At 34.9% G+C, this 27,952-nt stretch overlaps 2 protein-coding genes across 2 annotated transcripts; both read right to left on the bottom strand.

Moving 5' to 3' along the window:
* Window positions 1–49: 49 nt before the first annotated feature.
* LOC128248340 (uncharacterized) lies at window positions 50–27,901 on the bottom strand. The gene is made up of 5 exons (XM_089355250.1): window positions 26,839–27,901; window positions 23,164–24,991; window positions 9,988–10,063; window positions 2,123–2,144; window positions 50–1,441 (listed from the first exon to the last, which is right to left on the bottom strand). The coding sequence occupies exons 2-5, from the start codon at window positions 24,326–24,328 to the stop codon at window positions 509–511; spliced, it is 2,196 nt and encodes a 731-aa protein (XP_089211376.1). The 5' UTR covers window positions 24,329–24,991; window positions 26,839–27,901; the 3' UTR covers window positions 50–508.
* Window positions 10,969–17,851, bottom strand: LOC106881323 (uncharacterized). Its single transcript, XM_089355850.1, has 2 exons — window positions 16,744–17,851; window positions 10,969–13,649 (listed from the first exon to the last, which is right to left on the bottom strand). The coding sequence occupies exon 2, from the start codon at window positions 12,780–12,782 to the stop codon at window positions 11,487–11,489; it is 1,296 nt and encodes a 431-aa protein (XP_089211976.1). The 5' UTR covers window positions 12,783–13,649; window positions 16,744–17,851; the 3' UTR covers window positions 10,969–11,486.
* Window positions 27,902–27,952: the final 51 nt, after the last annotated feature.

Raw genomic sequence — 27,952 nt, forward strand, 5'->3', positions numbered from 1 at the left:
AAATCATCCTACTTCCAAATACTTCTAATAGAAAGAAACGGTGTAATAGTTTTTATAGATTATTGCAACTTTACTTGAAAGACAGAAAAATATATCAATCACAAAATAGAACAGTTCATAGCATTAAAATTATGACAAATGTCTGTGTAAACAGAGTGGATATTAAAGTTAATAATTTAAAAATATATATTTTTGATCTTTAATAATCTCATAGAGAGGTCTATACGTTTATGTAAATTTCCTTTTATAAAACATTAAACTGTTTCATATTTACAATGTTTTAGCCAAATTAGGTCAAAATGACATGTAAGTCTATATTCCGTTCCATTGCCATGTTGAACATTCTGGAAAGAAGTTTTTAAAAAGTATGTAGTTTATGTTTGTTAGAGACAAACATTGTTATGAAAACATAGTTCTTATCCACTTTCTGTAATGTTCCCCAAAAATTTCATTGTATTATGCCTCATAGAAATTTGCTTGTGAATTTATGAAGTTTTTCAAAATGATTCTATTCTTTTACTGTTACTTGTCCATGGGCCTTTTTTTTATGATGTCTCAAACTCCTATTCTCAGAGTAAGTTTTACCACAAATATCACAATGATATGGTTTTACACCAGTGTGTACAGGTTTGTGACGGTTTAAATTCTGATTGTCAGCATATGATTTGCCACAAATATCACAAGTGTATGGTCTTTCACCTGTGTGACCACGTATATGAAGTGTTAAATGACCTCTCTGAGAGAAGGATTTACCACAGGTATCACAGTGAAATGGATTCTCACCTGTGTGAATACGTACATGTTGAGTTAAATGACCATTCTGAGAGAATGTTTTCCCACAGATATCACAGTGGTATGGCTTCTCACCAGTGTGTATGCGTACATGTTGAGTTAAATGACTATTGTCAGAAAACGTTTTACCACAGATTTCACAGTAGTATGGGTTGTCACCAGTGTGCACACGTATATGCTTAGTTAATGAACTATTGCCAGAGAATGTTTTACCACAAATATCACAATGGTATGGCTTTTCTCCAGTGTGTACACGTATGTGTTGAGTTAAACCACTTCTGTCAGAGAAACTCTTTCCACAAATATCACAGTTGTATGGTTTTTCTCCAGTGTGCATGCGTATGTGTCTAGTTAATCTATTACTGTCACAAAATTTTTTTCCACAGATATCACAGTGGTGTGGATTATCACCAGTGTGCATGCGTACATGTCTTGTCAATGCACTGTTACCAGAAAATGTTTTTCCACAGGTATCACAAGGGAATGACTTCTGTCTTATGTGAACCTGTTTGTGTTGAGTCAGACTATTACAGACAGAGAATGTTTTCCCACATATATCACAGTGATATGGTTTCTCACCTGTGTGAGTACGTTTGTGATTAGTCATTTTACCTCCTTCAGAAAATATTTCTGCATACCATGCTGATAACTTTTCTTATATATATATATATATATATATATATATATATGTATGTATGTGTGTGTGTGTATACAGTTAATTTACCTTTCTGCAAGAAACTTTTCTCACAGATTTCAGTGATGATTTCTCACCTGAATGAATATATTTGGATTTAGTCAAATACCTTACTGTGTAATTGTTCTACCATAGATATCACAGTAGTTTGGCTTTTCACCAGTATGAACACATTTATGCTTGGCCAAATTATTGTTGTCAGAGAAAATTATGGCAAGATTATGCATTGGCAAGCTTTGTATTTCTGAACATTTTTACAGAGACAGCTGTTTTTAGCAACTGATGTACTGTGAATCCTAATAGGTTTGAGTTGGTATGAAGTGTTCTATTATGAATTATAAAAATTTTGATCTGGTATGAAGTAATTTTTGTTTAAATAAGGCTTTAGATTATGTGAATACTTTCTTCTTGATGTTTTTGTGATGTGATTTATTCTGTACACCTACACATGACAGATTCTGTATGTTACCATGCTTCATGTCTCAGTTGCAATATGTTTACAGCCTTAAATTATATTTCAAAGTCACTTATTTGAGGTTATAAAGAACAGCCACTTGTGTACTTCATGTCATAATGTATATCTTCTGTCTTCAAAACCGGACAGATTTCTTTTAAATAAAAGGAATCTATCGTTACCATTTCAATGTCACCAGAAAACCTGAAATAAAGAATATAAGGTATAAAAGGACAATGAAAAGCTAACATGGATGTTATTAGAGAAATGGGGCTTGACTAGATTGAATGAAAGAATAACAGGGAAAGAGAAGACATGAAATAAATCATCTAAATTCCAGATCAGAAACTAGTCAGCTACTTTAAGAGGATTTGTTGCTTTTCAGCAATAACACAATCAACACTGTGATAGAAATATCGACCATTTGATTACATGTATATCCATACATTGTCGGTGTGAAGTGACATTTGATTTTCAACTTGAAATAGTTTTATTGATTTACTGATTGTTACATATATCTATGTAATAACGTAATTGTAAGGTGCGGATGCTGAGCAAATTTAATTGGTTTCTTTTATTCCCCACCACTCTCTACAAAAGATGTTAAAAGTTATTTTGAAAAGCAAAGCTGTTGCAACATTTCGTCGTCATTATTATGTCCCTTTAATCAACGAACTTTATATAATGACGTCCGTGAACAGCGTTTCTGATTTCACTATCAACATTTGTTGAACACCGCTTGAAATTGATAGAAAGGACTATAGGAGACATTGAACCTTTGATATTATAAAGAGGAGTGGTGGTCAGGGAAATGTTGAATGGTGAAGGTAAAATAACAGAAAACGAGAAACATTAGAAGACATTATCAGTATAGTGACAGATAGATGAAAAACCTCTGATGGAATATATGATACAGGTTGTGATGTGGGTAAATTTTCAGATTAACACTTGCATGATTTTCACTAGGGTGTTAGGGTTACGGTTTTAGGGTTAGGGAATTCCGTCCCTTACCCTAACACCCTAGTGAAAATCGTGCGGGTGTTAATCTGAAAATTTACCGTGATGTGTACAATAATAAAAGTGTTCACAACAAAAGGCGTATTTACACAGGTGTGCCCCGCCCCCTGACTTTGTTTCCTCATATCTATTTTTCAATATGTTCTACAAATACGTTTCAGATGGTGTAGATTACGACTATATTAGAATTTGTTGCGAATTTTTTTTCATGGGTGGTTAGAAGAGTTTCAGATAATTTACATGTCCTGACTTTTATTTCCTCATATGTTTTGATGATGATTACAAATATGTTGAAACAAAAAAAAAATTTTTTTTGAGGAGTATTCTACCTTTTCCCTTTTGGAATATGTTGAATGAATATTAAAAAGAAAAAATGAAAACGTCAAGACCCATAGCATACTAAATCGCCTTACCAATAAATTCACCTCTGATAATTTTATTTTTCAAATTATGACGGTATTTCTGGAAATTTTCATTTTATTAGAAAATATTCATGTAGCGAACTCCAGAAGGGAAAGGGAGGAACAGTCCCCAAAAGTAATTTTTTTACACAAATCGTAATCTACATAATCATATTTTTTAAAACATAATTGGAATATACATCATCAGAACGTATGAGGAAACAAAGTCAGGATGTGTGAAATATCTGCTCCCCCGATCAGTTTTTCTTTTCTTATATTAAATTCCGATATAATCGTAATCTAAACCATATGAAAGGTATTTGCGCAAAGTTTCATTAAAAATATATCAATTTTTCAAAATGTTATGAGGAAGGCCTCACTTGTGCAGCTATGTCCAACAAATATATTTCGGTAGATGCTAAAAAGAGGTATGAAGAAAACATGGGTCCTGCAAGTCTTTATATATTATACTCAGGAGTTTTACAACAGAACCAATTAAAAATGCACATATTCAGCAATATACATGAGATGATTGTTAAAATTTACAAAATATAATTACATATTAGTTTATTTATTCATACATTTATTTTCTATATCAAGTTTATTAAATGCCTCTGATCAGAGATTTTTACAGACAAGGTGAAAATTTAGAACGGAGCTAACATTACTTATTTTTAACAATATTTATCTAAATATTTAACAATATGATGTCTAGCACGTTTGCACTGTTCTTGGAGGATTTTATATTTTATTAAAGTGAATTGTAAATAAACACATGGAACACGAGATAAACCTATATATTTATAGAGACCGTGTCGAAACAAACTTCTCTGAATGTTCAAAATATATCAAGGCTCTCTACAAACTGATTTTATTAAAATAAGATTCTCAATAGAGAACACTGTGACAATTAATAAACAAAGAGCTATCGTATATTTAGTTTTAGTAAATAGTTTCAAAAACTAAACATTGCTGATATTTTAACTTTCAAACAGCGATTAAACATAAATGTAAAATAACACTTACTATCAATACATCATATTGTGGGTTGTTACAACAGATGTTTGCCCTAGAAATACTAAAACATCATATTCAATAATTAGCTACTGACAATAGATCAACTTACTGATATCATTCATTCTGTATTTTCCCACAATTTGATGTCATAATATAAAAAAGGTGAACAGATCTCTGAGTATTTACACTGATATATATATAGGTTCAATAAATAAACTTGGTTGATAACATAAAACTTAGTTATATACTTTAATAAGATAAACCCAGTTGTAATCCAGGTAGAATGCATCAGAATATACAAGCATAGTCAGGAAAAGAAAGAAAACAACGAAGTGGAGTTGAGAGAATTTCATTACATTGCGAGGAAGAAGCAAAAAATAATTCATCAAAAATAGAAGAGAGAGAACAGAAAAGGAGAATAGCATTAAGTGATCTTATGAAATTGAAGCAGAATGACAAATTGCAGAGCGGAAGTGTGGAGAACACTGTTTTGCATCCAAAAGAGCGAAAAGCTGAGGAAGATAAGTAACTGACTGACTATAAAGATTAAAGAAATGTGTGTGCATGTTGAGTGTGGTGTCCTGAAGTGTGGATGGTGTGAATAGAGCAAAAAGAGAGGGCTAGATGTAATGTGTGTGAAGATGTGGACGTGCGCATGCTGGAAATTAGGGGTTGGTTGTGAAGAGAAAGGTTACGTTTTTAGAGGAAAATAAACAGTAATAGTATGGAGGAATGCGCTGCAATAGCGCGTCGCAGTTTATGATTCCCAATTCCAGGCGACAACCCTCCAACTTATGGATCTGTTAAGTAGGCGTTGCTAGTGATGGTTTTACGAAGTCGGAGTGCAAATCCTCAACTTCTTTAAGTCCGTCTTTTACGACACGCAGAGGAAATATTGGATCTATTCTTTGACATGTTGGTCTCCACTTAGCATGAGATGATAGTAACTTGATAATTAATCTCAGCCTTGATTAGTGTGTGTTTAATTAGAGAATTAATTGCAGTTAATTTTCAGATAAACACCCGCACGATTTTCACTAGGGTGTTAAGGGTTAGGGACGGAATTCCCACCCTAACACCCTAGTGAAAATCGTGCGGGTGTTAATCTGAAAATTTACCTTAATTGCTATTCCCAATGCAAATGAGAGACAGGAGTTCTGTTTTGTCGCATAATGTCACAAAATGAGAGATACAGGCAGGTGTGGCCTGGAGAATTAATGTAGCCTCAGTGATTTGGTTGTTGGACGCCCAAGAAGTATTCCGTAAATTATGTTGAGGAAAGACTTCTTTTTGTACCCCTCCCCTTTTATTTTTTTTTATTCACAGAAACCCCTGTTTTCGGGTACGGAGATTGCGAATTTGGAAAAAAAATTGGCAAAAATTGGCATTTCAAAATTTCAATCCCCCACCTCCACCCATTCCTTCATTTTTGACGTTTATCAGAATTTTTTTTTTTTTTTTTTTTTTTTAAATATGTGGGAAAATACAGAGATTATGATTCGGATCTTTCTGATTTGGCGGGCGCCACTTGTTTTCTTAACAAAACACTTTCAAACTTGGAACACTGGTAGAATGTTATCAGAAAGATCCCAAACGGCAGAATCGCGCCATCGGCGGTACTGTTATTTATGACATCGTTCGTGCATTTGTACTGGTTTTAGCTTTAGGGTTTGGAAAAAATACTCATAAACCTAACCCTAACTCTAAAACCCGAACCCTAAAACCGTAAAGGTAAAACCAGTACAAACGCACGAACGATGTCATAAATAACAGTGTCGTCGATAGTTGTTGTTGACAAACAACGACACTACTTTTATTCAAGGGAAAAGATCCCATTACACCGCTAGAACCTGTTGTTTACATTCCACAGCAGTAATTGTTTTCACTTCAATAGACGTCAGTGATTGGTTGAAATTACCGAAATACGACAATTTTAACATGAAATAACTTTAAATAGATAAAATTTTCTCAATAACACTAAGAGTAAAAGATGTTTTATATGACACATTCTACCAGTGTCCCAAGTTTGAAAGTGTTTCATTAAGAAAACAAGTGGCGCCTGCCAAATCAGAAAGATCCATCGTTTGTTTCACTTCATGATTTCCAAATAACTTATTAAATACTTTGAAATCAAAATTGGGCGCACATGGTGGAGACGTAACCCACTCACTCTCGGACATTAAATAAGCCTTCAAGCAGTCTATCCATACGCTAGAAATAACAGGCAAATCTCACACAAACTCTTTTTTGCACATATTTTTTATTGAAATTTTTTGGTCGGTAGCTTGCTTACCAACCACATGGTTCTGGGTTCAGTCCTACTGCGTGGCACCTTGGGCAAGTGTCTTCTACTATAGCCTCGGGCCGACCAAAGCCTTGTGAGTAGATTTGATAGACGGAAACTGAAAGAAGCCTGTCGTATATATATATATATATATATATATATATATATATGTGTGTGTGTATACGTTTGTGTGTCTGTGTTTGTCCCCCCATCTTTGCTTGACAACCGATGCTGGTGTGTTTACGTCCCCGTAACTTAGTGGTTCGGCAAAAGAGACCGATAGAATAAGTACTAGGCTAACAAAGAATAAGTCCTGGGGTCGATTTGCTCGACTAAAGGTGGTGCTCCAGCATGGCCGCAGTCAAATGACTGAAACAAGTAAATGAGTATATGCTTCATAAAATAGGAGTACCGAAATAACAGCCAAATCTCCAACAAACTCTCTTGGCACACACCCACACACATCTGTATTCAAATCTTGCCATGGTCACTTCATCTTTAATCCTTTCAGGATGGAAAGGAGATGCCAATCTAGAGTGGTAGATTAGCAAAACTATAAGAACATTGAACCAGATGCTTTACAGTATTTGTTTTGGCTCTTTGCTTTCTGAGTTCAAATCCCACCATAGCCTCCTTAGATGATAGACTTAGTCCAACACCACCTGACACCTTTTAGCAGAGTCCACCCTATTGCAAACTCTCTAGTTGTTTACTGATCACCTCTACATTGACCACCACAACTGGACCCTCAACTGATTCTACGATAGCTATAATTAACCTAATTCATTCACACTCTATGTTCAGCAGCACCATTCTAAATACACTTTTCCTCCAATGACATTGTAGTTCACATTAATACATTCTTTTACAATTTTAAGCACTTCACTCATCATTCATTTGATGTAAAATACTTACAAACTGTCATTCCTTCTACCAGCAAGCTACATCTGACGTCTATCATCCAGCCTTGTCTCTATATATTCCTCCGTTACTTTCATTCTAATCCAACCAAAACTGTCACTTCTTTAATAACCCTTATTTACTTCACTATTTCATCATAATGTTTTAAATTGTTAATCTGGGGACCCTACTCTAATTATAGAATAAATAATTAGCTTGCAGCATTAGATCTGTTATCACTGTTTAGTAGTCAGTTATTCTATAATTTTCAATCTAAATACAAGTTTCTAATTCTATTGAGAGACATTTTTCAACAGCCATATTCCCCTTTTCCAAGTTATGGCTTTCTTCTCAATCAAAAATAATTTTTTTTTTCAATTATTTTACATTTTGAATGCAATAACCTGAAAGAGTGTGTATTTCAATTAAAATCCGGCTTTTACATTATTAGTTTGGTCTGGAGGTAAACGCTATGTATACAGCTTCTGCAGGCTCATAGAGACTGGTGAAATTGACATTGTTAACATGTCAACATTAAACAGTTGCAAAAATATGAGCAGGAAAAAAAAGATCTACACATACTGGGTGGAATATCAGGACGCTCTTGAGAGCTACTGGTAACATGTAATCCAGTACAACCTATCGCATGGTCGGGTCATCGGTGACTAAACTGGCAACCCCACCAGGCTTGCTTGGTGAGCAGGGTGTTGTTGGACACCCTGCAGGATGAAAAATAAAACCTCTCAAAGGGAGGATGAACTCCTGAATAGTCAACGGCCATCCAACAAAATGTCTGTAAATATGTATACACCTTTTTTTTTTATGTGTGTATATGTATATTTTTACTCTCTCTCTCTTTATATATATATATATATATTATTTTATGTCTTTTAATTGCATATCTTTTGCTTTTCTTTATACAATATTATTTATATATAATTCTTATTCACACATGGCACCTTTTTTTTAATAATTCTTTTATTTCTATTTTTTTTATATGTATATATATATATATATATATATATATATATATATATATATGTGTGTGTGTGTATATATTTTTACTTTTATATATATACTTAGAGCCCGAATCCTGAAAATGTGGCTCTGGCATTGCAAGTCCCCAACAGCAGATCTGTTCCTAGTGAAGGTGGTTGAAGGTGATGCCATGCAAGCTGGCTATAAAGGCGAACTACGACAAACTTATCTTTGCATGTTGGAATGTTCACACCCTCCTTGATGATGTTTCACATGATGAGCCGGACACTCGATGACCCCCACGACGCACTGCTATTGTAGCCACTGAACTCAAGCGCTACAATGTCGACATTGCTGCACTCAGTGAGACTCGTTTCCCTGATGAGGGTTCCCTCACTGAAGAAGCTGGTGGATACACCTTCTTCTGGAAAGGACATCCCTCTGGGATGCCCCATTTGCATGGGGTTGGTTTCGCAATAAAGAACAGCCTATTGCAGAAAATTCCTGGAGTATCCTCCTGTATCAGCGAGTGCCTAATGACAATCAAAATCCTACTTTCAAACAAACGCTTTCTAACAATTCTCAGCGTTTATGGACCAACTCTTGACTCTGATGAAGAGGTAAAAGACGCCTTCTATGATTCTCTGCATACTGCGTTTCAGAACATCTCCCGATCAGACAAGATCGTACTCATGGGTGACTTCCACTCCCGTGTTGGGTGTGACAATGCCGTCTTCACGGCACAGGGAAAATGAACGCTAATGGACAGAGACTACTCACTTTCTGCTCTGAGTATGACCTGTGCATCACTAACACCCTCTTTAAAAAGCGGGACATTTACAAAACATCATGGATGCACCCGCATTCCAAAAAGTGGCATCTAGACTACATCATTATCCGTTGTCAAGACATGGGTGATGTCCTCCATACTCGCGCAGTGCATGGAGCAGATTGCTGGTCGAACCACAATCTTATCCGCTCCAAGCTTAGAATCAACATTCAACCCCCTAGTCGACAGCATCAAAACGACTAAACACCACGAAACTGTATGATCCTGAGAATCGTGGCCTTTTTCAAGATCACCAATGAACCAGCCAGCCTTCAGCAGAACCTAAATGTTGTGTGCAACACCTATCATCGGGCTGGACTCCAGGTCAACACCAAGAAAACAGAGATCCTTCAATGCTCCAAAAATGGTTTACCCCATGACTCTTTCGATCCAAGACAACCAGCTAAAGAACACCGAGAAATTCACCTATTTGGGTAGCATCATCTCAAGCAATGGGATCATTGACCACAAAATTCAGAATCGCATCCACCTTGCCTTCTCCGCTTTTGGATGTCTCAAGGATAGGGTCTTCCTTAATCCTGATCTGAATCTCTCCACGAAAATCGAGGTTTATTGTGGTTTATTTGTTGTGGTTTCCATGCTTCTGTATGCCTCAGAAACCTGGACACTATATTCATCATGTCAAACTCCTCAAATTCTTTCACATCCGCTGTCTCCAGCGAATTCTTCATCTGACCTGGAAGGACAAGATCCCACATATGGAGATCCTGAGATGAGCAAAATTGACCAGCATGATCCTCGAACATCAACTGCACTGGGTGGGGCATGTTATCAGGATTCCAGAAAACCGTATACCCAAGATTGTCCTTTTCGAGAAGTTAGCAGAGGGTAACTGACCGCATGGAGGTCCAAAGAAGCGATGTAAAGATTATCTCAAGAAATCCCTGAAGCTCTGCAACATCCTCCCTGGTAAAATTGAAACACTGGCCACAGACCGTACTACCTGGAGGGGTATGGTCAAAACTGGTACGCAGCATTTTGAGGATGAGCGGACTAGACTTCACAAGGAAAATCAGAAACAGCTCAAGGAATGTCAGCAAAATCCTAGATGAGCTCATCTTCGTTGGAGCCCTCTTCGCTGTTCTCAGTGTAATCGGACATGTGCCTCTAGAATCGGCCTTTTCGGCCATGAGAGGGCCTGCCAACGCCATCAAGACAACCCCTAAGGATCAAAGACAACGTCATCATTTGTCAAGATGGACTGCCAAAGAAGAAGAGAAGAAGGAATGGGACCTGCAGACATGCATAGAAAAGGGACAAAGCTCATCTATAGACTGGAGTTTAGAACATCTTAGTGAATGACTATACGCCAATCAGTTGAGACGCATTTCTTTAGATGTACTCTTGGATATATTTGTGTTGCAGCAATACTTCATTGTAGGTTGTACCTGACCTTTGTTGAGGGTTAATAGTTATTGGATGCTGAAGTGTTTTCCAGCCTTGAAAAGATCAGATCAATCACCTCCCAAAGACACAAACTCACTATTGCAGAAACAATGAAATAAGCTTATCTATATTACAGGCAAATTTTCATACACTTCAAACATTTGAAAGTCTAAGGAATATGAGAGTACAACATGATGACTCTCAAAAGCTGCCTGCACACACATACCATTTTATTTTTACAAACAAAACTACTAGAAATGAAAGTTGAATGGACGAATCTGCTTGTATTGAAACATCAATTCAAAGACAAACAAGTACTTCAGATGCAAAACACAATTGTTGACTGTTCACAGTATCACAATACTGATATTTCCACAACCAGACTAGTTATAAAAGTTAATCTGTTGAGAAGATCACACATTTAAATAAAGTTTGATTACAAAACATTGCAATACTTCATTTGTTATTTACGCTAACTTTCTACCAGAGAAATTGTCACATTCAAAAGTGTAAATCTTTAACTCATTTTCATTACAGTAAAAAATTTAAATAATCTCCAGCAAAGGTTTTTCAGAGAGAGAATATTGAGGTAAAGAAAATAAAATTTTGTCCATTTTCTTGTAATATCCAATCATATTTCACCAAATTCTGTCCTAGAGGAATTCCTTCCAGTTTCATGAAGTAATAATTTACACAATGTCTTCCAAGTTATCCTATTGTTCTAAGGTTTGACTTCCGTGTGACTTTTTCTTATGATTAGTTAAAATTCTATTCTCAGAGAAAGTTTTACCACAGATGTCACAATGATAGGGTTTCTCACCTGTGTGGACAGGCCTGTGACGAGTTAAGCTTTGATTATCAGAATATGTTTTACCACAAATATCACAGCTATATGGTCTCTCACCTGTATGGCCACGTACATGAATTGTTAAATGACCTCTTTGAGAAAATGTCTTACCACAGATATCACAATGATATGGTTTTTCACCTGTATGGACACGTACATGTTGAGTTAGATGACCATTTTGAGAGAATGTTTTACCACAAATATCACAATGGTATGGTTTCTCACCAGTGTGTGTGCGTATGTGTCTAGTTAATGTACTATTGTCAGAGAATGTTTTACCACAAATATCACAGTGGTATGGGTTGTCACCAGTGTGTATGCGTATATGGTTAGTTAAACCACTACTGTTAGAGAATGTTTTTCCACAGATATCACAGTAAAATGGTTTATGTCCTGTGTGAACTTGCTTGTGACTAGTTAAACTACTATATGCAGAGAAATTTTTCCCACAGACTGTACAATTGTATGGTCTCTCACCAGTATGAATACGTACATGAAGAGTTAAGTGACTACTCCGAGAGAAGGATTTACCACAGATATCACAGTGAAATGGATTCTCACCTGTGTGAATACGTACATGTTCAGTTAAGTGACCATTCTGAGAGAATGTTTTCCCACAGATATCACAGTGGTATGGTTTCTCACCAGTATGCATACGTATGTGTTTCGTTAATCCACTTCCATCAAAGAATCTCTTTCCACATATATCACATGGGTATGGTTTCTCACCAGTGTGCATACGAATGTGCTTAGTTAAACTATTACTGTCAGAAAATGATTTTCCACAGATATCACAGTGGTATGGTTTCTCACCAGTGTGCATTCGTATATGTCTAGTTAATGCACTATTGTCAGAGAATCTTTTCCCACAGACATCACAGTGGTATCGGTTGTCACCAGTGTGCATGCGAATGTGCCTACTCAATGTGCTGCTACCAGAGAATGTTTTCCCACAGATATCACAGTGGTATGGGTTGTCACCAGTGTGCACACGTACATGTCTAGTTAATGCACTGTTGTCAGAGAATCCTTTCCCACAAATATCACAGTGGAATGCTTTATCTCTGACTTGTTTGTGATTAGCTAACAAAGAGAAAATTTTCTCTTCGATATCACAACGGTATGGTTTCTCACCCATGTGAGTATCTTTATAATTAGTCATATTCCCTCTTTCTAAAAATGCTCTCTTAGAGATAATACAAAGGTATGGCCTTTTTCTTTGATGAATGTAGTTGAGTCTAATTCAAATTAGAACTTCAGAAAAATGTTTTCATACAAATACTACATTGATATGTTTGTGTGAATATGTTTCAGAATAGTTGATTCGCTATTATGCCAAAATGTTTTTCCACAGATATCACAGTGATATGGTTTCTCACCTAAGTGAATATATTTGTGCATAGTCAAATGACCTTACTGAGAAAATTCTCTACCACAAATATCACAGTGGTATGGCCTTTCACCAGTATGAATACATTTATACTTGGTCAAATTGCTGATGTAGGATAAGTTTTACCACATGATTGTGCATTGGTAATTTTTTTTTTTTTATATCTCACTGAACATTTTTATGCAAAGACAAAGAATTGTTTTTAGTAATTTCTTTACTTATAGATTTTAAAATAGTTATCCTTGAATTTATATGAAATACTTTTTGCTCAAATTAAATAAGGGATTAGACTGAATGAATGTCTTATAACAGATGTTGAAGTGATATGATGTTTCTGCGAATGTACACATGTCACTAGGATCAAGCTTTGTTCACATTTTAAGTGACTGAATTCATCATCGTCGTTTAATGTCCGCTTTCCATGCTAGCATGGGTTGGATGATTTGACTGAGGACTGGTGAAACCAGATGGCTACACCAGGCTCCAATCTGAATTATATGTTTATAAACTTGATTTTAATTTTGCTGCAACTTATGGTTATGAACAATAGTTACTTGTGTACTTGATAACATTAGTTTTGTTTTAAAAACTGACAAATTTCTTGAACTGGCAATTTCCATTTCAATGTCACCACAAACCCTGAAATAGAGAATATAAAGTAGAAAGGACAAAGCAAAATTGAATGGAGGTTATTAAAAAGGAGGGACTTGACTAGAGACATTGAATATTAAAATAACAAAGATCAGAAAATACTTACAGAAGCAAGACACAATAGTACGGATATGTAGTGGAAATGGATGATATAATGTGTACATGAGGACTTTAGAAGGAAGATAATAATGGGGTGTACAGATAGAGAAAACAGATCAAAATGATTTTAGTGGAAATTAGATATGAACAGATATTAACTGAAAAAACGTTTTTTTTTTCAGACATCTATTAAACATATATGAAAAAAAATTTATTGTTAACAATTATGCATGAGAATATGTACATATGTGGTTGAGATGTTTTCTTCCCAACAAAGAGGTTTCGGGTACAATCCCACTGCATGCCACCTTGGGCAAGTATCTTTTACTATCACCTTGGGTCAACCAAAGTTTTATGAGTAGATTTGGTAAATGAAACTGAAAGAAGCCCTTTGTGTATTTAATCATCATCATTTTAAGATCCAGTTTCCCACACTTACAGAATTTGTTGAAGCAGATTTTCTATGACCAGATATGTTTTTCATGGAAAAGTGGAAGCAAATGGCACAGCATGCCTCATGGTGACATAATGCAATATCAAGACAAGGAGGCACAAATTACACACACACACACACACACACATACACATAAGGCACAGGCATGGCTGTGTGATAAGAAGCTTGCTTCCCAACCACATGGTTCCAGGTTCAGTCTCACTGTGGGCAAGTGTCTTTTACTGTAGCCTTGGACCAACCAAAGCATTGTGAGTGAATTTGGTAGACAGAAACTGAAAGAAGTCCGTCGTATATATACATGTGTGTGTGTGTGTGCGTGTTTGTCCCCACCACCATGACTTGACAATCGATGTTGGTGTGTTTACGTTCCCATAACTTAGAGGTTCGGTAACAGAGATCAAAACCCGTTAAAGCAGTGCTCCAGCATGACAAGTCAAATGACTGAAACAAGTAAAAGATTAAATATATATATATATATATATATATATAGTTCAAAAACACAATAACAAAAAAACAAAAAAACAACAAGGTGAGGACGTGATATGGATAGTATTATTGGACGCTCAGGAAAGGAAAGAGAGAGTGTATATATATATTGCACCCATGATTGCAAGTTCATGGTTTTGATTTCCAAATCAGTAGTGCATTGTGTTCTTGAGCAAAAAACTTCATTTCACATTGCTTCAGTTCACTCGGCTGTAAATGGATGATCTATTGGTAGCAGGCCACATCATTCAGCAGGGTGACATTGTTCGAAAGCTACAGCAATACAAGGAAGTGTACTGTGATTAGCAGTGTATAATATCCAATAATCTGGTCAATACAGTGATATACATATATATATTCTTTTATTCTTTTCCATGTTTCAGTCATTTGACTACAGCCATGCTGGAGTACTGCCTTAAAAGGTTTTTTTTTAGTCAAAGAAATTGACCCAGGACTTATTCTTTGTAAGCCTAGTACTTATTCTATTAGTCTTTTTTTTTTTTGTCAAACTGCTAAGTTGGCAGAGTTTCTACAGCTGGATGCCCTTCCTAACACTAACCACTCCAAGAGTGTAGTGGGTGCTTTTACGTGCCACCGGCACGAGGGCCAGTCAGGCAGTACTGGCAACAGCCATGCTCAAATGGTAACGATCACGCTCGAATGGTGCTTTTTACGTGCCACCGGCATGGAAGCCAGTCAACTGCTCTGGTAACGATCACACTCGGATGGTGCTCTTAGCGCTCCACTAGCACGGATACCAGTCATCGAATTTGATTTCGATTTCACTTGCCTCAACAGGTCTTCACAAGCAGAGTTTAGTGTCCAATGAAGGAAAGGTACGCATACATGATATAGATTGTTGTGTATGACACTATAACCATGCACAACGATTTAAAATACTCGTGAATGGGGCTAAAAATTAAATGTAACCAGCCTTCTTTCGTTTTATGATCACTGAACGAAGGCAGAAAGTTATTGTGTATAATTGGCATTAAAAATTTTGAATATCATTTTTTAATTTTTTATCAGTACTGCAATATTGTAATCAATTGTAATCTCCGTAATTTTAAGAGTTGACGCTAAGAAAAAAAAAAAATCGAAAAATGTTAAGAGCAGAAAAATTCAAGAAAAGAATTCAAAATTTGAAAAACTATTTCTGGTAAAATCGTAGGGTCTTTTCTGTACACCAAATTTGAAAACAACTAAAACACTATAATAAAAAAAAAGAAAAGTGTGACAGCAACAGAAAAGGTCTAAATCGTTATCTCCGTTGTTAAAAACATGAATCTGAAGAAATATCTTCATTGGGTGGAGGGAGAGAATGGAAAGGAAGGTTTATCCGACAAGTCCACCCGATCATTGCTTAACAGTGTCATTATTTCCACTTTCATTTTCCATTCATGAAAATGAAATAATACCATATAACACATAATTTTTTTAATGTGCTTACTTAGCATGTCTAATCAAAGATAACCAAGACTGAAAGCCACAATAAAATGATAGCAAATAGAATTGTTTAAATTCGGTTTTTAAAAACATGTTTATCATTATTGATTATATATGATGTACAACATCAACACCCATCAACACACGCTTTAGTTTGACCGTATAAACTGGGTATTGATGTGTTCCTATTTCTTTAAAGTGAATATGATTTAACACACTGAACACAAGAAAAACATATTTTATATACACATAGAGGCTTAATCAAAAGAGAAACTCAACTCTGGATATCCAAAATATCGACTGCAATTGATTTAGTTCTAACGAGATTTAGCTAACAAGAGAAAAACGATGCAGAACATTGTGATAATACGTCGTAATTAATAAATAAACTTCAATGTCACCATGTATAGTGTTGCTAAATAGTTTCTCAAACAGAACATCACCAACGACTACTTTTTTTTATTTTAGATAAAAAATTAAACCTGGATGTAAATAACACCTGACCATTAATATTGTAGGCTGCTAAAACAGATGTTTTCACAAAAATATCTAAAACATTATATTCAATAATTAGCTACTGATAACAGATCAACTTACCGTTTTCTTTCTTGTCTTCTTTCATTACTTGGTGTAATAATATTGAGACATGAACGGATTTGAGGGCAATTAACGGACATTATTAGTACACAAATATACCAACATACTCAATTAGTGAACAGCAGTGATAATACAGCCCAAACTAACCGATACAGATACATCAGTATAAATTCTTCAGCCATACTTTCACAAAATGGGTTGTTTATTCATTCTCTACTATGTTATATACATGAAAGGAATGGTATGTATAAAATACCTTATGATTCTAAAAAAGCAGCATCTAAGTTTTTTTGACGTAAATTATTTCAGGGTTTGGATTAATTACAACCTAGCTCAAAGGGCTGAAAGCGAAGTTAACCTTACAGTGGGAGGAGGGGGAAGTGGCAAAATAAGGTGTTTTTACTGCATTTTTGATTTGAGACAAAATATATTTTTTTACAAATGTTCACTACCTTACAAAACTACATCAGTTAAGCAAATGACCTTCCCTGATTTCATTAAAAGCATTATAACGTAATCTGATCTCAATTTCAAAAATTATCGCCATTCTCTTTGAGCATATAAAAGACAATTTTGGTTGGGGCAAAATGAGTAAGCCAAGATAAAGTAAATTTGACACTTCAGTTTTCCAGAAAACTGATTCATACACATCAATATCTATCTCTAGTCATCAAAAAGATCAGAAATATTTTTTTTAAATTTAATATCTAGGTTAAATGAAAGAGGATCAGGGAAAATGGCACATGATATGAAATTAACAAATCTCAACTAAATATATAAAAAACTTCAACATAAAATATCTATAGCTTCATCACGATCTGCTCGAGTGTCCTCTTTGTGATATATCTACTCACCATGCAGTTCAGGAGAAGAAATCATTGGAATTAGACATTGCTCATTTTACCTCATGTCTATACATCATGTTTTAAAACTTTAAAATTATCAAACTAGACATTTGTGTGAGAAAAAAATTGAATTGGAATCCAAGAGAGAAGAATATTGATTGTTAAACACCAAAAATTATCCAGATATTTTGTTAGCAGCCACAATTACAATCAAGTCAAGTTTGAGGAAAAATTTCTTGATAAGAGGACCTACCAACTGACTATGTGTCAGACTCTCTCAACTTCAACAACAACAACAACAACTGTGCTGATCAATTTTTGCTCATGATGCAACAGTACAAAATAATCTTTTCTACTCTAGGCACAAGGCCCAAAATTTCGGGGAAGGGGGCCAGTCAATTAGATTGACTCCAGTATACAACTGGTACTTAATTTATCGATCCCAAAAGGATGAAAGGCAAAGTCGACCTCAGCAGAATTTGAACTCAGAACATAAAGACAAACTAAATACTGCTAAGTATTTCACCAGGCGTGCTAACATTTATGCCTTGCAACAGTGCAAAATAATGATGCAATCCTTGCAATTTCAAACATGCAGGGAGAAAATAATGAAAAATCAGAAGTTATTCATTAGGAAATTTCAGTTAACTGAGGATTTTTTTTACTTATATTATTCAGTACTCCACAACTTAAATTATTTCTAAATTCATGGCATTGGTCTTCTTGAGTTATTTCCCATAGCTTGCTTTAGGTAAACTTCTACTCTCCCTAAATCTATTTCTATATGTAAAAATCCTTGTTGTCGAATGATAAATCAGGTTCAACTTTGACTACTGTCCAATAATTTTGATACAAGGTCATACCAGTCACCTTATAAGATTTTCCATTAAATATGTAAATTTTGTGAAGGTGAGTTTTGATTTCTTGTTAACAATTATCTCCAGGTTTGTTTTCTTTCTTCAACTAAAAAGACATTTCTATTCATTGAGAAATTTTTCCATATGTCACTTTAACTTATTTATTATGCTGTAGGCATTTGGTATTGATCAAATTGAGGTTTATTGTTTCTCTATAAATCCACTAGAACTGCTGACAGTACTATTCAAACAATTAGTCTTAAAACAGTAATAAATTTTTCTCTTGCTCTACCTCAAAAAAGATATTCCAGAATATACAGACCTGTAGTGAAGTTCAGGTTAATACATAATTAAGTCAACACTATGATACTAACATTATTTCCATTTGACAGATTGTCCTCATCCTGTTTGTTGTTAGCACAAACAGGATGAGGACACAACATTTTGGCTGATATACCCTCCAGCCTTCATCAGGTGTCTTGGGGAAATTTTGAACCTGGGTTCTCATTCCTCAGGTATTTTTCGATGTTGTTGTTATTATTATTATTCAGGCCACTACCCTGAATCGAAATCTTGGGGTTTGTAACCCGTGCTCTTGACCACTATGCCATATGCCTGTGGGCAATTATGGAGGGAATTTTAGGGCTTATAAATCTAATATTCTCCTATTCTTCCTTAATACCAGTTCCCTTATACTATTCATATCTGCACTTGGTCTGCTTAGGAGGTCGTTGTGTCCTAGCATATGTGCTGCTTCTTTTAGTTTTCATATTTTCCAGTGGTGTTCTGTCTATTATTTTAACTTCATTTTTCCATACATGATCAGCTATACCCGATTTATCAATATCTCCTTGTGTCACAGCTTTGCGATGCTCCTCTACACTTATTTTGAGGGGGCAACATGTTTCACCTTTGTATAACCTACCACAGCTGCATGGGATGGAGTACACACAGTTTTTGGTCATATTCTCTTTTATTGGTAGTTTTACACGAAGGAGATATTTGCAAAGTGTTATATTACTCTTGAATACTGCTCTGATGTCATATGGGCTGCATATCTTTTATATCTTTTCGGAAAGGCCTTTCACATAGGGTAAACAGACTGTGGACAGTTTATTGGTTTCATCCTCTCTTTTCTTCATAATTGGAGTGGATAGTATGTTTTTAGGGTAGTTGTTGCTTAATAGATTGTTACTGAGCTTGATTATTTCAAGTTATCACGATCACTACTTATATTCTTTGCTCAATGTTTTAGGCACTGAGCAATCCCTCTCTTTATACTGTATGGATGGTGGGAATTGAAGTTGAGGTATCGTTCACTGAAGGTTGGCTTGCGGTATACTGATGTCCTGAATCCATACTTGGTGCCAATGAGGAAACTTTTACATGGTCACATAATCTACAAGAAATTGCAACCAAGTCTTCCTCAAATTCTACCTTACCTTCATAAAATCAAATATATCCAATGTAAAAAAAAATCCTGAAATTTCACAATACAATCATTCTTTGTACAAGAGTTACTTGGCTGTAAAATTTATTCCTTACAGCTGTCATTTCCCTAAACTTAGCATTGCAACTATTTCTTCAACTCACAAAAATTAGACCTCATTTTAAACTACATATCCTTTTTTGTGAGTTCTACTAATATAATAATGAGGTAGTCATAGTGACCATAATGGGTTATAATTACAAAGCTCAGCTTTTTATCCAACTTTCTGGGCTGACATCTCACTACTATTCTGATGAAGGCATTAGAACTACATTCTTTTCCGATGAATGTACCTCATTTCTTTTGTTACCCATTTTCACCCTGTATTATAATTTAGTTCTTCAATGTTTGATATATTGACATATGCTTTGCTTGAACACACCATCAGTGTCACTGAGTGTTCTGGATCTTAAAACATACAACCTCATTCAGGCAATCCAACCTTGATCGATCAAGCCTAAGGTAAACAGCATTCTACTGATGCCATTAACCATCTCTTTTCAACTAGAACCATCTAGACACTTTCTGAACAACTATATTGTTCTTGATTCTTTTGCTTGTTCCTGTAATACCCAGATTTCCATAGACCTGACTTAAAGTATGAACTGTAAACCCTCAGCTGCTAAGCTCCATTGGCAAAAACTTTGTTCTCCACCCACTCTTACAACAGTCATCCACCAACTTCTGGTAATTGGCTCTCTTCCACTCATGTGCCTCCTGCATCCTCTCCTTCTAGGGCATAATTAATTCCAATAGGACTAACTATCTCTCAGTCACTTTTCTCAAGTGTCACTCATCAAATTTGTCATCCCTTTCTTCCAAATTTTCTGACTCTACAGTCAACAATTCATAGTTAATTCATCAATTGATTAGTTTCCCAGAGTCTTCTGCCACAGGCTGTGACATAAACACTGATAAGTCCCCTCTCTTTAATAGTTTCTCAAAATCAGTTAACTAATTACTTAACACAAAAGTAAATTAAAACCAGTGAGTAGGTTATTATTGGCAGAACGGTGCTCCCAAAATACATCAACACAATCTCATATCAGAAATATTGTGAAGCAGAGGTAGCGAGCTGGCAGAAACGTTAACATGCCAGGCGAAATGCTTATCGGTATTTCGTCTGCTGTTACGTTCTGAGTTCAAATTCCGCCGAGGTCGACTTTGCCTTTCATCCTTTCGGGGTCGATAAATTAAGTACCAGTTACGCGCTGGGGTCGATTTAATCCCTTTGTCTGTCCTTGTTTTTCCCCTCTATGTTTAGCCCCTTGTGGGCAATAAAGAAATAAGAAATCTTGTAAAGCAGATACAAAAGTGACATATTTTTATATCTGTGTAACCAGCTTGGATATCAAAGTTAACCCAGAATATATCAGTAGAGAATATCACACATCTATATAAAGTTTAATAATAAATTATAACTACACTTCATCATCATCATCATTTAATGTCCGTTGTTCATGCTGGCATGGGTTGGACAGTTTGACCAGGGCTGGCAGGCTGGAAGGCTGCACCAGACTCCAGCCTGATTTGGCATGGTTTCTATGGTTGGATGCCCTTCCTAACACCACCTTGACACATGTAAATCTGTATTCAATTTCATTACTATGTTTCTGAATATTCTAGAAAAAAAGTTAAAAGAAATTTCAAGCTTATGCTTGAGAAAGAAAGACGATAACACTATATAAAAATATTGCAAATAGGTGAGATTTAAAAAAAATTAAACTGTGAATAGTTTATTGAAGAATTTCTCAACTATGGAGAATATCTGGCTGGTGTGGTATGATGAAATAGATTGTTTTAAAAAAAGTTAGGCATACAGGGTGTCCAAAAGTTATCTTTACAACTATTACATTAAAGTTGAGCTCCATCAATCAACTTCTTTGCATATTAAATAAATATCATTGAAGTTTTAATATTTAAATTACTTTTCTTTGTCTTTAAAGAGGCTTATTATATACTTATTTTTCATTTCTAACTGAATCTTTCAAATTGTAATGGTAATTTATGAACAACCTGTATTAAATACTAAAACAGTTATTTATAATTTTCCATATAATCAATTATTATACTCTGATGTATTCACATTAGCATCCTCATCTTGGTTGTTATTGTCACAATGTTTTGGATGATGTATCCTCCAGCCTTCTTCGAGTGCCTGTCATATTCAGTTACATACAATAGATTATTCTTATGCTGTTGTTCAAAGACATTCTCTTCCATCTGATACTGCAAGATCAGTCTGCATAAACCAGAGATTAGCTGGAGTTTAGCTGAATTCAGCTAAACTATGAATAAAGAGGAAAAGAAAGTTTATACTTCTTAATTTCCACCAACTGTCCAATGGGGTAACAAAGTAATGAATATAATCATAAAGTGCTAACTGTAGTAGTTTTGCTAGTTGAGTTATATAATAGCTTAAGTTAGTAGGTTATCAGGGGGTTCAGTTGAAACTCTGACTATGTTACTGAATATAGCAGGAACCTAATAGTTGGAGGTTAAAATGGTTGAAACCTTATGACAACAACCACAATGAAAGTACTCATCTGAATATCCCTATTTAATAATAACCTACATAAATGTTGGATGGTTATTTGATTCCGCTAGTTATTTTATGTCATATAGAATAAGGTAAAAGAGAGTAAATGAGATACAAGAGATTTAACATCAGTGACATAGGGTGACTGTAAATACTAGGTTTATTGGCAGGAGTAAGAAAGGGAATAAATACAGAGTACTTATGGGAGGAGTTATCCAAATGGGAAATTTGCTTCATTTCATTGTATTTCAAGGAAATATTTTTCTTTTGAAAATTAATACTCATTTTATCATTTTGTACAAGTATTAAGAAATTTGATAAAAATTGAATTATAATTATTATATGCCATTCACAGTGGCGATGGGTAATATTCTAGTATCAGTGTATAATAATAATTCCTTAACTCAGAACTCATGACAAAATTTTAATTAAAGTAACATAAAATTAAATGGATCCAACTTTCATTCATTTCTGTAATAAAAATATTACATTGACTGTCACATAAAAATTCCAATATTTCATTGTATTGTCTCACAAAATTTCCTTCTCATGAAGTAATAATAATTTGCACAATTTCTTCCAAGTAATTCTATGTTTAATGGTTTATCTTGCATTTAACGTCATTAGTGGTTAGTCAAACTACCATTTTTAGCAGCTGTTCTTCAACTGAAACCATGAGGAGTCACTCACCATTGTGAATACGTCTGTGGCGAGATAAATTCTGGTTATCAGCATATGATTTACCACAAATATCACAGCTGTATGGTCTTTCACCTGTGTGACCACGTATATGAAGAGTTAAATGACCTTTTTGAGAGAAGGATTTACCACAACTATCACAGTGAAATGGATTCTCACCAGTGTGAATACGTACATGTTGAGTTAAATGACCATTTTGAGAGAATGTTTTACCACAGATATCACAATGATATGGTTTCTCCCCAGTGTGCATACGTATGTGTATAGTTAAACTATTACTCACAGCAAATCTTTTCCCACAGATATCACAGTGGTATGGGTTGTCACCCGTGTGCAAGCGTTTATGTCTATTTAATGTGCTATTACCTGAGAATGTTTTTCCACAAATATCACAGTAAAATGGCTTCTCTCCTGTGTGAACTTGTTTGTGACGAGTCAACTTATTAGATTCAGAAAACGTTTTCCCACAGATATCACAATGGTATGGTTTCTCACCAGTGTGAATGTGTTTGTGCTTAGTCATACTACCTCTTTCGGAGAATGTTTTCCCACAGACATCACAGTAATAGGGCTTTTCATTTGTGTGAATGTATTTGTGTCTATTCAAATCATAACCTCGGGAAAATGTTTTAGCACAAATTCCACATTGATATGGTTTCTCTCCTGTGTGGACACGCTTATGAACAGTTAACACACTATTTTGTGAAAATGTTTTACCACAAATATCACAGTGATATGGTTTCTCACCTGAATGAGTATATTTGTGTGCAGACAAATGACCTTTCTGAGAGAATGTTCTACTACAAACATCACAGTGGTATGGCTTTTCACCAGTATGAATACGTTTGTGCTTGGTCAAATTACTACTGTCAGTGAAAATTTTGCCACAAATTATGCATTGGTAAATTTTCTCCTCTTTCTGAACATTTTTAAGCAAAGACAACGGACCATTTTTGGTAATGTTAAAATATTTAAGTTTTGAGTTTGTCTGTTGTAAGTTTTGCTTAAATAACAAGTTACATTTAGTAAATGTCTTATTGTTGATGTTTAAGTGATATGCTGTTTTCTGTGCATTTACATATGTCTGAAGAGATGTGTCACTGAAGTTGAGCTGTGTTTGAGCATACAATTGACTTTTGTAAAGTTTATCCTCCATAGCTTCCTTATAAATCTAGAAAAAGATTATTTTCAAATGTAGTATAATAAATAAAGATGCTCGGACACGTTTCAAGATTTACTGCATCTATTCCAGTTTTATCAAGTGTATCTCTGTTGCAGGATGGTCACACTGTGTCTCTGCATAATGTAAAAGGCATATAAAAAGCTTGACAGCAAGAAGGGGATCTGGCTGTAAAATGTTGCCTCAGACAACACATGACTCATGCCAGCATGGAAAAGCAGCTATAAAACAGTGATGATGATTCTCAACAATTTCTGAAGTAGTAATGTATTTTTTCTTACCATAAAAAGTGATATTTGACAACATCTGTAGACGTATCAATCATAAAGAAACTGTTATAAATCATTTTATTGGTTTTTTTTTTCTTGGAGTTAAAGTGGAATTAGAAACTAACAAATAAACTGACTCCAGTTCTCAGGAAGACAAACAGATATGGAAGTCATTACGCCAAGACAGTCCCTATGTTATCATGTTTATACTGTAATCTGTTTATAAACTTAATTTAAATTTCACAGAAACTTAATTAAGGTTATAAAGAACAGTTTTTTTTTGATAATGCCTGTCTTCTGTTTTCAAAATTTGATATATTTCTGGATATATCTTGAATCAGTAATTACCATTTCAATGTTCCCACAAACTCTGAAATAAAGAATATAAGGTAGAAAGGACAATGAAAAGTGAACATGCAAATTATGAGAGAAGGATCTTAAACAAACATGAAATATTGTAATAATATAGAAAAGTTTAAAAAAATACATAGAGGAAAGACACAATAATATGGATGATGTGATAAGAGGATGGGGACTTAAGACATATATGGGGACATATATGTATATGTATATATATGTGTGTGTATATGTTTGTGTGTCTGTGTTTGTCCCTCCAACATCGCTTGACAACAGATGCTGGTGTGTTTATGTGTCCATAACTTAGCGGTTCGGCAAAAGAGAACCGATAGAATAAGTATTAGGCATCCAAAGAATAAGTCCTGGGGTTGAGTTGCTCGACTAAAGACGGTGCTCCAGCATGGCCGCAGTCAAATGACTGAAACAAGTAAAAGAGTAAGAGTAGGGAAGAAATTCTAGAAGATCAACAAACTAACAAGGAAGAATTGGTAAAAGTACTTGGTGTGGGACCTAGCGGTGTAGACACCAGCCCCCACCGACACACACAATTTCACACACACAGTAAAATGAGATACAAGAGTCAGAAGTGCCTGAGTTAGGTGATAGGAGACTGGTCAATGATGGAATGACAGAAGAGATACCATGATTGTGGGTCAGAAGTTGGAATGTACTGGTGAGTGACTTCAGGCCAATTAGTCGGGTGCCCTTTCTCTGGATGTGTGTCCAGGATGGCTGTGTGTATCCACTTAATGGGCTTCTGCACAATTTCCGTCAACTCAATTTCACTCACAAGATCGAACTGAGACTATTTGCCCAAGATGTCTCGAAGTGAGAAAGAGAGAGAGGGAGAGGGTAAGCTATCGTAAAGACAAGGCCTACAGTAGTTGATGGGATTGGAATGCTCTTTTACTTGAAACAGTTAATGAAAACTATTTTGATATAAATTACACTGATGTTAAGTAATGTATAATCATTTCGTTGTTATATAAATGTTTTTTGTTGAACTATTTATTATTATGTCTAAATTCACGCCTTAACACACCAATTAAAAACGTGGATACATTATTACAGAAAATAAACAATGAATGTTTTCATTTAGTAATTGTCTATAAGCATGTTATTTAGCACGTGTCTGATCAGAAACTGTCGGACGAGAAACTACAAACAACGATAAGAAAGCAAGTAGAATTAGAAATTTAAAACAATTTTATCATGACTGATTATTGTTTAACATCTCCATTCATTTTGATGTTTTTAGATTTTGTTAAAGTAAATATAATTAAGCGCACGGAATACAATATAAATATATGTATATTTATTGTCAAAACAAATTCTTGATAGAATTCAGTAGGCTCCGTTGAACCTTGGGGTGTGCAACCAATTGCTACACTTCGTGCTGCATTGATGTCCTTCCCTCTTCTTCTCTTTTTCTTTTCTCTCCCTATTTTTTTCTTTTCGTTGTCTTCTTTTGTAAAAGCTTATATTATGGAAGAATCATCACTATTGTTACATTAATAAAAATTTAGAATTCAAAGACACTTAAAAAAACCGACACAGAAAGTCAACGTGACAAGCTATAAATCGGGAATTCTAGATGTCCAAAATATATTAAAACTGTATAAATTGATTTGACTGAAATTCAATTAATAAAGAAGTATGATAATGGGAAACATTATAATAATCCGTCACAGTTAATAGCAAATACTTCAAGATCATGCATATTGACCATGAATAGTTTCAAAAACTGAACACCAGAATGATTTTTCCATGAATGTAAATAACAACTTGCCAGCTTAGTCTACGTAGATGTTACTACACATATTATTTAACAATTAGCTACTGAAAAACAGATCAACTTACTGTTTCCTTTCTGTTTTTCACACTATTTGGTGAAATAATGAAAGTCGAACTGCTTTGTGGACATCTACGAACATATTGTAGTAAACAGCAATGTTTACGCGAAATGTAGTAAACATATATTTGACGAAGTTCATTGACAACATACGACACAAGCCTGTCATAATACTGTAATGCAGACCTAATTAATCCAGAGAATCATCGGCCGTACTTTCGTAAAAGGACCTTTCAGTCACTTACCATTTTGTTTTTTAAATATACACAAGACGTAGAATGAAAAACCTCCTTTAAATAATACAAATTATGAAGACTGTAAGCATTTCCATTAATGTTGATATCACCAAAAGGTTTAGAAAGAAACATTTGTAGTAGTAGGCATGCCTATGTGCGAAGAAGCTTCATGCCCATCCTGCGGTTACAAGTTAAATTTCACTGTATGGCACCTTGGCAATTGCTCCAGGCTGACCAAAGCTTTATAAGTGGATTTGATAGACAGAAACTGAAAAAAAAGCTTGTTGCATAATATGTGTGTGTAAGCCATCTAAGAATCCATAAGTCTGGAAAAAATGCACTTGTACATCTGTCAGTAGAATGGGTATATTAATTGAAGTGTACAGTATTATATATCCATTACAGCCGATTTTACCAATTGGCTTCACACTCAAGATTCAACAAAGTGTTAAGTAACAGTCTGATTATTTAACCCTGCACTCTTCAGAGGTAACCATTATGGAATGAAATATGGCGACTCTTTTCTTTTCAATCATCTTCTCCTGCAGCAGCCTTGTGTACAAAGGAGTTGCCATATATATATTAGTGTAAGTTTGGAGGGCTATATCTGGGCGGATACCGTGCTGGCTCTCAGTTATGTTCTAGGTTACAGGTAACCACATTGATTACTAACCATAAAAATATGCTGTATGAATTTATAAAGTAAAAGGAAATAATCTCCTATGTCATTATGATTATTGTTTATATATGTGTGTGTTTGTTTATCACCCACTACTGCTTGACAACCTGTGTTGGTTTGTTTACATCCTTGCAACTTAGTAATTCACCAAAAAGAAACTGATAAAATAAGTACTGGGGACAATTTGACAAAATCCCTTAAGGCAGT

Source organism: Octopus bimaculoides, chromosome 7 (assembly GCF_046866305.1).
Source record: "Octopus bimaculoides isolate indiv1 chromosome 7, ASM4686630v1, whole genome shotgun sequence".
NCBI classification, from domain to species: Eukaryota; Metazoa; Mollusca; class Cephalopoda; order Octopoda; family Octopodidae; genus Octopus; species Octopus bimaculoides.